This window comes from Camellia sinensis, chromosome 7, assembly GCF_055761805.1.
Source record: "Camellia sinensis isolate YWXY chromosome 7, ASM5576180v1, whole genome shotgun sequence".
NCBI classification, from domain to species: Eukaryota; Viridiplantae; Streptophyta; class Magnoliopsida; order Ericales; family Theaceae; genus Camellia; species Camellia sinensis.
Genome location: NC_138967.1, coordinates 194,075,570 through 194,087,839, shown reverse-complemented (window position 1 = coordinate 194,087,839; position 12,270 = coordinate 194,075,570). Strand labels below are relative to the sequence as shown.

The 12,270-nt window shown below is 38.6% G+C and overlaps 2 protein-coding genes across 3 annotated transcripts; both read right to left on the bottom strand.

Annotated features, from left to right (window-relative positions):
* Positions 1–428: 428 nt before the first annotated feature.
* On the bottom strand, positions 429–7,773 carry LOC114308428 (BTB/POZ domain-containing protein At1g55760). 2 transcript variants are annotated; one of them, XM_082880289.1, is made up of 4 exons: positions 7,635–7,773; positions 2,137–2,282; positions 1,911–2,032; positions 429–1,243 (listed from the first exon to the last, which is right to left on the bottom strand). In XM_082880289.1, the coding sequence occupies exons 1-4, from the start codon at positions 7,658–7,660 to the stop codon at positions 641–643; spliced, it is 897 nt and encodes a 298-aa protein (XP_082736415.1). In that variant the 5' UTR covers positions 7,661–7,773; the 3' UTR covers positions 429–640. The 2 variants fall into 2 exon arrangements, with proteins under 2 accessions (XP_082736415.1, XP_028109814.1); XM_028254013.2 differs by lacking the exon at positions 7,635–7,773 and adding an exon at positions 3,713–4,914.
* On the bottom strand, positions 7,685–10,489 carry LOC114308410 (disease resistance protein RPM1). The gene has a single exon (XM_028253991.2). It carries the CDS (start codon positions 10,487–10,489, stop codon positions 7,685–7,687), a length of 2,805 nt encoding a protein of 934 aa, XP_028109792.2.
* Between the last annotated feature and the right edge of the window lie 1,781 nt (positions 10,490–12,270).

Below are 12,270 nucleotides of genomic sequence, written 5' to 3'. Positions count from 1 at the left end.
AGAATACTTGGGTTGTGACAATTTTTACTCAAGCTCTTACATGAATTTAATTCGAGTTAGTAAATTTTTTCTTCAGTCTTGACCAAATTTAAAATAGTCTTTAAGGTCATACAATTTTATGAACATAAATTACTTAAAGCCTCTAAAATTTTACAAAATTAAATTACTTAAGTTGGGCTAACCCAAGTTGTACGTCGGCTAGGTCATAGGGTAAAGTAGATCGGGCTTTAAATTTTATGATCTAAAAATTCATGCAATGTTAACAAATATCTTCATCATATACCTTAAACTTCAAAAATAAAAATAAATTTATAATCTACAAATTTATAAAATATTAATATATATCATTATCATATACATTTAACCATGCATAGCACAGGTCAAATGCTAGTGTGCGTATATATGTATGAAAAATGATTTTTAATCGATTTGAACGATTGTCCATTAGTAAGAAACTAAGGACCATATAGATGATTGTATAAAGATGAAATAGAAAAAATGATTATCGTTTAATTTAAGGATTAAAGGTGAATTTAACTCTTTTGCACAATACAATTCTTCTAACAACCCATTTTCATGGACACAGATAAACTAATTGACCAATTCTTCTCTTTCCCAAACCTCCCTTTTGAGCAGAATTTCAGAAACCTTTCCAAGAAGCAAGAACTTCATGGAAGATCTCAGCAACAAGTTCCCTGTCAGTACATTGCATAAATGAATCGAAATCATCTCGAATGTCAAATATCTTACCAAATTTCACTAGATACCGCATGCAATTCGCCTTCAATTTAGGCAATCGATACAGAGAAGCATTTTGAAGCCTCTCAAGCACATTCTCTGTGTCAATATCTTGAAGAAGGCTCTCGTGGCACGCCTCTTTCAAGTCCGCAATGTCATACTTGTCAGCTGCTTGCAGAAGGCCTAGCCTGTGGCTCAGAAACTCTTCTTGTTGTATGTTCCCATAAATGTAGTTGAGAAAAGCTTGACAAGCCTCAATGGACATATCAGAGATGTTTACAGTTGATAGTTCCTTTTCTTTGAGGTTGTGTGAGAACATACTGCGAAAAACAGGTGATTGAGCAGCAAGAACTGCGCGATGGGCTCCAATGCTTCCGTCTGAAGTGTTGATTACAATGTCTGTGTGAATACCTTCTGATAACATTTTGCCAAGGGCAGAGAGGGCTGTTGCATTCGATTGCTTTTGCGCAGATGATTCAGCCCAGATTGAGCAAGGTTCTCCACCCTGCATGTTTTGTGAAATTTCATATTTGACAGACAACATAAACATGATACTGTCTATGATACTCTTTTTTTTTTGGTAAACTATCTATGACATTCTTTACAACTATTCCAGATTGTGATTAGCATTACTACTGTTTCCTTAGTGAATTGACTCTTTCCATCGTGATTCTCTAATCCAACTAGCACTCTTTGTTTTGACAGAAAACATTAGCTTATGAAACATTTTCCTTCGTTTGGTCACAATCTTGAAACTGACGTGTTAGTGGTAATATTAGTGGTGGTGTTGATGTTAGAAGTAGTATCAGTAGTGGTAGGATTGTGGCAACGACGATGGTGGTGGTGGTAGGACAGTGATGATGGTGGTGGTTGTGGTATGATGGTGGCGATGGCGGTGGCCAGGGTGGTGGTGGAGGTGAAGGTAGTGCTAGTAATACTTTTTAATCCGGAAAGCTTTTTTTCATCTTTCAAAAGTGAAAGTTTCTGCCCAAATAAATTTGTTTTTCATTAATCAAGTAAAATATGTTATGTCGTTTTTTGTCATACCAAACGCTAAGAAATGCAAAAAAAAACAAAAGGTAAGTTATTTTTAAGACTTTCCATTCATATTCGAGCAGTCTATTTATAAAAGAAAAAAAAAAGAGGGGGAAATTAAGGGTAAGCAAGCATACAGCATCTGGAGGTGCAATCTTCAAATCAAGAAATTCAACATCAATTATGAATTTCCCTGTCAATGGAACCTCAATAGCCCAAACAAAATCATCATTGTTCTTGAGCTGCTTGTCTGTAATTTCTGCAATTCCACAAAATAATAAAAAAGAACAACAATCTTAATTACTATATGCACTCAAGTAAATGGAAAATCAACAATATCAATTCTAATTGTAATTTTAGTACCTGGGTGAATCAAAGCCTTCCGATCTCCCACGGAGCAGATCACTCGAATGATAAAAGATGCAATTGGAGGGTTGTCTCTTGTTAAATTCGATACTTCAGGATACAGTTTGATGAACAACATTCGATTCTTCTCCACAGTTAAATGCCTTCAATTCAAGCAACAAAATATGAAAAACTTCACCAAATAGAGGAATATTACTTTAAAAAACACGAGAAAATTTTTTTTTCACCAGAAAGTAGGAAAAAAGGGCTAAGTTTCTAGTTATTATTCTATTTGGCTGCCGAGAGAATTCAACATAATTGAATAAATTAGAATGGTAATCTCTGAATTTTCATCATAAAAAGACTACTTGGATTTGGGGTTGTTTTAGTTTTAGATTTCCATTGATCACAAAACTCAATTAACGTATGGTTCAAGAGTCTATGTTCTGTTCTTTTCCTCTGTTGTTTCGGCAACCAAACGAAAACATAAAAGACAGCATGCCAAACAAAGGATAACTACAGCAAATCAAACCAAAAACAAAAATCATAAAAACCCAGAAAGAAGGAAAAAAGGGATACATAAAGGGTATGGCTTCTATCCAGTCCGGAATCGGACTGGACCGTGCTGTTGGGCCTGTGGGGGCCCACCACGGGTCCCGTTTTGATAATCTGAACCGTTCAATGTGTAGAACTCGTCGAGTAGTATATGCTTATGAAAAATCACATTGATCGGATATCGATAGCTATATGATCAAATCAGTTTCGTATTAAAAAAATTGGACGGTGAACAAATTAATGGTTGATAAAAAACTGTTTTGATCACATAGCTATTGATATCCGATCAAAGTGATTTTTTACAAGCATATAGTACTCGACGATTTCTACACATTGAACGGTTTAGATTATCAAAACGGGACCCGTGGTGGGCCCTCATGGGCCCAACAGCATGGTCCAGACAGAAGCCATACCCAAATAAATTCCCAATTAATATTCTGTTTGTTTGCCCAGAGAATTCAACAGAATTGAAGAAATTAAATTGGTATTTTCTGAATTTTCATCACAAGGAGCCATAGAGAACTTAAAAATGAGATTTTGGGTTGTTTTAGCTTTCCATTGATCACAAAACGCAATTAACATATGATTCAAGATTCTATGTTCTTTTCCTTTGTTTTCTCAGTAACCAAACAAAAAAGAGACAAATTCCACAGGACTAAAAAAAATAATAATAAAAAAAATCAATTATAGTAAAGTTCACTCACCAATTCCATTGATCAAAGAACCCACTTAACATACGATTCAAGATTATACGTTATCTTCGTTTCCTCTGTTTTCTCAGAAACCAAACAAAACAGAGGCAAAATCCATAGGACTAAACATAAATTCAATTATTGGAAAGTACACTCACCAATTCCATTGGGGAAAAAAAAAAAATTACCCAAAAAATTCCATTGATCAAAAAACCAAATTAACTTACGATTCGAGATTATTATACGTTCTGTTCATTACCTCTGTTTTCTCAGAAACCAAACAAAACAGAGGCAAAATCCACAGGACACACTGATCAAAAATTCAATTTTAGAAAAAATTCACTCACCAATTCCACTTGCCGATCTTGAAAGGATCGGATTTACGGTAAGTACAAGAAGCCAAATTTTCGATCCGCCATTGGGCGAGTCGAGCCGTGGTGTCGACACGGTAAACAGAGTCGCCGCTCATCCTCGCGAAGGCCAGTGCGGCTGCGATTTCATGGATGCACTCCAATAACCCCCCTCCAATGCCCACCTTCCCCAGGTTTCCTCCTCTCTCTATCCTCCTCTTCCTCCCTCATACACACACACACACACACATATATATACGTGTGTGTATAGGCTGTCTCTGTTTCTGCACTGACAGTGTTGAAGAAGAAGAAGAAAGATTGTTTAGACAGCTGATGTGTGAAATAGTGAAGAGATTTCAATTTTGAGATTGGTCTACGCCATTGATGGTGAAGTTTGGAGAGGAGTGATGAGTTTTAGAGAGAGAAACAGCGTGGGCAGAGAGAGAGAGAGAGAGGGAGAGAGAGAAAGACAGAGAACGGGGACAAGTTAATATGCAGATTTGTTGATAGTGGTGGTGGGGGTTATTTGCGTCTTTTCACAATTGATTTTTATAAAAATGTAGGGAGCCGCTATTTGCACACACCATTTACCCTCTTTACACACACTTAATGAATTTTTTTTTATTACATTTCAATCCTAAAATGAAACTACCAAAATAACCTTCATCTTCTCCCCCAACCCGTCTCTTTCAGTCCAAAAACCTAACCCTAACCCTAACCCTAACCCTAACCATCAGTCACCACCATCCTCCATGGCCGCCGCCTCTCTTTTCCTCCATCACCGCCGTTACCTCTTCCTCCACCACTGCAACTCCCTTTCATCTGCGAACCCATTGCCTTCCCACTTCTCTTCCCCACCACGTCGGGCATCGTGGAATCGCCTCATTTTCTTACCATTCAGACTACCAGTGTCGAAGGAATCGCCTCCGTTCGGAAATCAACCATCGAACCAATGAATTTGGTTCGACTATCACCATCCGAACAAAACACATTGGTTCGACCATTAACATCCGAATCCCCTTTCGTCTGCGAGTCGTCATCACCTTCCTTTTCGCGACTGAGAGGAGAGAGAGAGGGGGGGTCGCGGTACGTCGCCGGTGCTGCGTCGCCGCCGGCAAGGTAGTTGCTGTCCAGGGTTAGGGTTAGGATTTGGGTTTGATCGTTGCTTGGGTGTGGAAGAAGGTGTGTGGATTGGGAGTGTGTGTATTGTGTGTGTTGAGTAATTTATTTTTTTTTTTTTTTTTTTTGGGCGTGTGAATTAAGAAAGTTGTGTAAAAAAAGGAAGGGGTGTGTGTAAATAGAATCACCCAAAAATGTAGTAAATGTGTTTGTGTGTATGTGTACGTATTTGTGTAGGCTAGGAAAGGAACATTAATTTTTTTTAATTTCTTTTTTTTTTGGTGCATTGAAGTAAAGTATCGGTTCCTTGGAAAATCGCTAGACACTAGGAAATCACTAACTTGTGAGTCCCTATTTGCTACTTTTTATATTTATAAAAAAATTTAAAATGTGAGAACATAAATATGATACAAAAAAATGTATTTTTTTTCCTTCAAACTATTGCGACGGGTGCCGGCAACCCCTCCAATCACCATTATTGGCGACGACCTTTGATAAATCCCCTCTACTTCTAGTCACCTACTTTGATCATCACCTCTATTTGACCATCGACAACAATCTTCAACTATCACTCCTAGTTATTACTGTTAGTGATCCCTTTGATCACTTCTAAGCAATTGTTGTTAATGACTCTTTCGGTCACTATTATTTGTGACCATCATCGATGAGTCTGCATTAACCACCTCTTCCGGCCATCACTTCTGTCAATATCTTTCCAGTCACTTTCTTTAATCCTGTGTTTGGTTGAGGGATTTGATGAGCGATTTGGAAAGAGAAATGAAAAACGTAAGTGAAATGTTAATAAAATATATCTATATTTCACTTAATTTCACACACTTTTTTCCTTTCCTTTCCAAATCCCTCCTTAAATTTCCAAACCAAACACAACATAAGTCTCTTTAAGTTTAGCAAACTTTGTTATTATTATTATTATTATTATTTTCAAGAGAATGTTATAACTAGTAGGTGTCCATTGTGCTATGGAGGCACCATATTAGACATGCTAATCTTTTATTTTGTTTTATTTATTTTGTTGAATGAAATTTCAGTAACCAACTCTTCGACCTACCAAAGGGATTTTTTTTTTTTTTAAAAAAAAAAAAAAAAAAAAAAACTACGTACTCTTTGAATTATTTTCATAAAACCACTACTTGTAAAGCAAAAGGAAAAAAACATTATGTCAATTTAGAGCAGTTGCATACTATGCATAGCCATTATTGGCTTGAGTACTTTAAGGAAGAAAGTTTGGGCACAAGGGATATTTGTCTAAAATCGGTTTTTGATTCTTAAAATAAAAAAAATAAAAAAAAATTGAAATACGACTGTTATAGAAGTGGAATCTCTAATTGTAGCAACAACAAAAAAAAAAAATGAAAAATAAATTTAAGTTGTTTGGATCTTAAATTTAAAAATAAAAAGAAAAACTTGAAAAAAAATATAAAGCAAATTTTGTTATATTTTTTTTCCCTAATCTAAAATTTTGTCAAGTTTGAGTGATAGTAAAATGGGCCAATAGGGTCATTTGGTTGGATCACTGTTTTTGCTAAACAAGTTAAAACCGCACGTCAAAACCTTAAACATGTCATATATTTGTTGGCCACCTTGCAAACATTTGTGACGTGTATATATATAATTATTAAAAAGAAAACATCACCACGTGACACATTTGCTGTGATTCAAGTATTTAAAAACTTTATACTATCTATTTAAAAGGTAAAATATGATTTACTTGAATTTAATCTCTCCAGCTAAATTAAATATTTAGTTCAATTTTTATAGGAGAGCCAATGAATTTTCTAATGAGATCCATTCGCCCTTTCACAATAATTAGGCTAAATGTCCAATTTTATTTTCGAGAAGCATATCCCATGTTGAAAAAAAGTAGATCAGCAAAATTATTATCAACAAGGAGGTAATTTGGTCAAAATTAGAAGGAAAAGGACTTCTAAACCTCTTGCTTTTAGAAAAATAAAATAGTTTTTTATCAAATTATAAAATAAAATGAAAGATAGGGTTATGCCGCCTTTTTTGGATTAAACTTTACCCTGAAAGATAGAGGAGATGGGTAAGAACTTTATGGTTTATCACTTAACAAATTGATATAGCCACTAAAGTATAAAAATGAACATAAAAGAAGAAAGAACCAAGAAAGTTTGTATCATGAAAAGAGGGCGAGAAAGTTACTTATTGTGGGGGCATGAAGGTTTGGAATCTTTGATTAATTTATTTATTTTGTTTGATTGGGGAGTATAAATATACACACATACAATTGGAGAAGAAAAGTATCTATATATGTGGGGGCATATCAATCTCACTTCCAATGTTGCAAGCAATCCCTACTTCAAACAAATGGGTAGAGTATTTTTGTGAGGAAAAACGATGATTATGTCCCACATATCATAATCCAATCATGAACATAAATCAAATACATTAGGATATAAATACAAGTATTGTGTTGGAAAGCCCAACTAGAGAGGGGTGACCACTAGAATTAGACCTTAAGGAAGTTGAAACCCCAAAGGTCGCCTTGGGTTGTGCACTATAAGTACGACCACTAATCCATGAGCTGTAGGTAGTTCATTCGCATGTAGGTAAGGATTCGAATCCACAATCCTAACAGTGGGTACAGTAGATTCGTTCTACCAACCTTGTGTGCTAGCACAACGAGTGAAATTTTATACATCCTGGCAACTTTGTTGTCTTGCTAACCCATAATTGCAGTCTTTTATTTGGTTTCAATTACAATAAGCATACAAGGATATCAACAATGTGTGTGTGAGACAGAGAGAGTAAAGCTTACCAGGTGGTGTACTTGTATGTGGACATGGTAGATTCATATAGCAAGAGGAATCAAGAAAGATTTTGATCCAGGGACCAGGATCCATCGTCTTGAAGAATGAAAGAATGGATGACATCAATGTGCTCTACCATCTCACGGTCGTCACTACCCTTTTGAAGTCCACCGATGAACTCCGTGGGCATACTGTACAGAAGAAGCTCTTTGAGGCGAGTGAGATTATGGATGCCTAATGGAAGCATCTTCAACTGCCCACAACTACGTAGCGTCAGTTTTTGAAGCACAGACATTGATCCTTCCTCTACTACCACTGTATGCAAGTGATCAAATTGTTCAATGTGTAACATCTTTAGTTTCTTGAACCCTCCAGCTTTGAACACCAACTCTTCACCAGTGAAAGCATCATCCATTTGGAGCTCCATCAGATTCGGCAAACTGTGAAGGGCCACAAGTGGGTTGCTCGTCAATCCTGACCACTTGAGACGGATCCTAAACAGGTTAGTAAGTGAGGAAATCCATTTTGGGAACTCAGGTAGGTGACCTTTGAGATATAGATGTTGAAGATGAGGGCAAGGGCAAGCATGACTAGGCATATCGAGAGGTTCCTGTTTGCCAGTTGAACTAACATCAAGAGTTGAAAGATTTTCCATCCTTTGAATGGATGCACACAAATCCTTTCCATCTTCTCTTTTGAGGTCTATCAGCCCCAGCTTCCTGAGCTGAGTTAAATCACCCAACTCTTTAATAATTTTGTGGTTCTTGTCCGGCTTGACAAGTGACAACGTCTGTAAGTTAGTTAAACCCCCAATTCCTTCAACCATCTCCACTCCTTCATCAGGGTTCAACCATACATGATTCTTGCCCCTGTCGCGACAAAGCAAAAGATGGCGCAGATTATGAAGTTGGTTGATCTTCTTTGGCAACTGACTGACACCTGTTTGCTTAAGGTCTAAGGTTTCAAGGTACAAAAGCTTTTTAATAGATTTTGGAATGTTTTCAATTTGAGTACGCCTAAAACTAAGGTACCTTAGAAGGGTGAGACGAACAATAACTTCAGGAAATCTATTTAGAGGGGCATCACGAAAATCTAAAACCCTTAACAAGTTGAAAGAAGGAAGACCAAGCATGTCTGTAATTACAGAGGGGTCAGAAAGCTTGTCCATCTTGAAAAAGAATGTGGAACGAACAGAACTGGAACGAACAGAACTGGAAAGAACAGAATTGGAACGGAATACTGTGCTGATCTGTGTGATGCAGCTAGGGTTATGGATAGAAAGGCGTCGGAATTTCTCACTTAAACGTGTATCTGCTGTCTTTGCAAGAACTGAGACAAGGTTCTCCTCCTCGGACTTCTGAATGATGAACTCAAGGACAAAGTTTAGAACTCGACAATCTTTCACTCGTCCATCAAAATTCCATGTTGCATGAACCAAATTACTTCCAACAAGTTCATTGAGGTAATCCTCTGCAACCTCTTCCAGTGTTTTGCCTCTTGTTTCCTCCACAAATCCCTCGGCTATCCACAAGCGAACCAATCTTCCACGCTCAATGGAGTGATCCTCAGGAAATACGCTGAAGTACAAGAAACAGCTCTGAAGATTCCACGGTAGATCCTTGTAGCTTGCCAATAGCTTGTTGATAATTGAAAGACTGGAACTAGTTCCAACCTCGGAAACAAGGCTGTCATGCATTCTTTTCCACACTGTTGGATTTTGTTGTTTCTTTGACAGCAGAGTACCTACTGCCACAATTGCATGAGGATTCCCTTCACATCTTTTCATAATTTTTTTAGACCAATCCTCTAACTCCGGAGGACATTTGTTGGCTTGGAAAGCCTTTTTACAGAAGAGTTTCCAAGCCTCTGGACCTGATAAACAGGTTAAATTATGGGTATGGTGCTCATCTGAGCAAAAAGAGGCCACATCTAACTTTCGAGTTGTGACAACTATTCTGCTTCCATTGGATTTATTAGGTAATGCATCCCGAATATTTTCCCAATGTTTTATACTCCAAATATCATCTAGAAAAACAACAAACCTTTTTTGCTGCAGATAATTCCACAATTTGGCCGGTGTAACTGCTGCACTTTCATGATCGGGTATTGGTTCCTTCGTTGATGAACAAAATTGTTTTAACATGCTTTGTAAGATGTGCTCAATTTTTGGAGAATGGGACACACGAACCCAAGCATAGCAATCAAACAGTTCATGACTTCTAATGATGCCGTAAACATTCTTTGCTAGAAGGGATTTGCCTGAGCCACAAGGGCCAACCACGGAGATGATCATGGTCTTTTGCCTCGGTTCTGTGCCTCTCAACTGACAAATAAGCTCTTCTCTAGGCTTTTCAAAGCCTACTATTTCATCTTCAATATGATCACAATGCTCCACCCACGGCCTGGAATTGGGGCCTTCACAGAGACTGCTTCCACCTCCGTCACCACCACCGCCACCAAGTTGATCTGAAGCTGTAATACCCACAATCCTTTCCTTAATGCCTTCCATCTTGGAGGACATGGTGTTATGTAAAGGAATCCAGTGTGCCAAATTGTGAAAAAATTCATGGGTTTTCTTGGTGATTCTATGCCTATGATATCGATATGTCACATGAAGCATAATCTCATCAAGAACATTCTCGGTGTCGTAAGCTATATCCCGAACTTGTTTCATTCTTTCTTTGAGCACCCAACTGCGTCCTTCTCTACCTTCCATGTCCCTAAGGTAGGCTTGCATCGTTCCCAAACTGTTTGTTACCTCTTCTACTTGATCGCGTAAAGTTTTCTGAAAGGGAACTCGGTCAAGGGAGGAAAGAACCGTTTGAACCAAAGACAGTGCTACTGTAACAGCTATTCCCTCCATTCCTGCTAGCCAGCCAGCTCCTCCTTCCTCTACGTTGTCCTCAAGGAAGAAAGATTAAGCCTTACTGTTCTGTTTTTTCTCAACCGTAATCAGATTTAACCAGTAGGAAAATTACAATGGAAAAAAAATGAAGAAAAAGAAGAGCATGGAATGGAAAGACAGCTAGCGTATCAGTGAGTTAACACGATGATGAATGGAAGAAATTATGTTTTAAAAAGAATGGAAGAAAGGAGAATTGTAACCAGGGATTGACATTGCTATGTAATATTACAGTAAAATCTAATAAATACATGTACTACGTCTGAACAAACGCGCTAATGAATGGAAGAAAAGTCAATTGTAACCATGGATTGTAGGAGACAGCACATACATCTAATAAATACATGTACTACGTCTGAACTAACGCGCTAATGGATGGAAGAAAAGTCAATTGTAACCATGGATTGTAGGAGACAGCATATACATCTGATTTTTATTTTTATTTTTCCAGTCAATGGTGTGTTTGGTAACGTTTACGTTTTCAGTTTATATTTATAAAAATTTTATAAACTGGTTTTTGTTTATTTTTTATTTACTTTTAGAAAAACATAAACTGCAAACACGTTTGGTAATTAACAAAATGTTTAAAAAATTTAAAAATATAAAAAGAGTGAGAAATAGCAAGTGGTGGCAAGTGGCGGCGGAAGACGGTGGTGGAAAGTGATGACGGTGGGTGGTGGGTAGTTGGTGGTGGCGGGTGGGTGGTGGTGGTGGTGGGTGGGTGGGTGAGTGAGTGGGTGACGGTGGCGGGTGGTGGGTGGCAGCGAGTGGGTGGTGGTGGTGATGGCGGGTGGGTGGCGGATGGCGGGTGGTGGTAACGGGTAGGTAACGGGTGGTGGTAGTGGTGGGTGGGTGATGGTGGTGGGTGGTAGCGAGTGGGTGGTTGTGGCGGGTGAGTGGCGGATGGTGGTGGGTGGTGGCGGATGGGTGATGGTGGGTGGGTGGGTGACGATGACGAGTGATGGGTGGTAGCAAGTGGGTGGTGGTGGTAGTGGCGGCGGGTGGTGGGTGGTGGCGAGTGGTGGTGGTGTTGGTGGGTAGGTGGGTGACGGTGGCGGGTGGCGGGTGGTAGGTGGTAGCGAGTGGGTGGTGGTGGTAGTAGTGGTGGGTGGTGGCAGGTGGATGGCGGGTGGGTGGTGAGTGGTAGTGGCAAGTAGGTGGCGGGTGGTGGGTGGTGGTGGCGGGCGGTGGATGGTAGTGGCGGGGGTAGTGGGTGGTAGCGGGTGGATGACAGGTGGGTGGGGGGTGGTGGTGGTGGCGAGGGGTGGATGGTGGTGGCGAGTGGGTGGTGGGTGGTGGTGTGTGGTGGTGACAGGTGGGTGTTGGGTAGTGGTGGCAGGTGGTGGTGGTGGCGGAAGACGGTGGTGGAAAATTGTGGCGGGTGGTGGCTAGTGTTGGGTGGTAAAAAAAAAACTGAAAACTCAAAATGGAAACACATTTTTTGTGTTTTCATTTTTTGGCCAAATTTATAAACTGAGACCACTGATTTATAAATCAAAAATTTACCAAACAAGTTTTTATTTGAATTTTTAAAATTTTTATAATTATAAATAGAAAACAAAAAACGTAAGTATTACCAAACGACACCTCAGCGTTTTATTCTCACTCAACATATCATTCATTAAAAACATTAGGTTGATCTGCGATTGATACCATTTGATTAGATGACATATCTCTTTGAAAAAATTGGATTATCTATTCTCGAAATCATACTTATTGTCTATTTTTTTTTTATAAAACAA

Bases quoted from the DNA above. Each gene is read 5' to 3' on its own strand.
- LOC114308428 (XM_028254013.2), bottom strand. From the start codon at position 3,834: ATGAGCGGCGACTCTGTTTACCGTGTCGACACCACGGCTCGACTCGCC. The intron at 2,283-3,712 runs GTGAGTGAATTT...CTTGAATTGAAG, and splicing joins AAGATCGGCAAGTGGAATTG to GCATTTAACTGTGGAGAAGA. The intron at 2,033-2,136 runs GTACTAAAATTA...GTGGAATTGCAG, and splicing joins GAAGGCTTTGATTCACCCAG to AAATTACAGACAAGCAGCTC.
- LOC114308410 (XM_028253991.2), bottom strand. From the start codon at position 10,489: ATGGAGGGAATAGCTGTTACAGTAGCACTGTCTTTGGTTCAAACGGTT.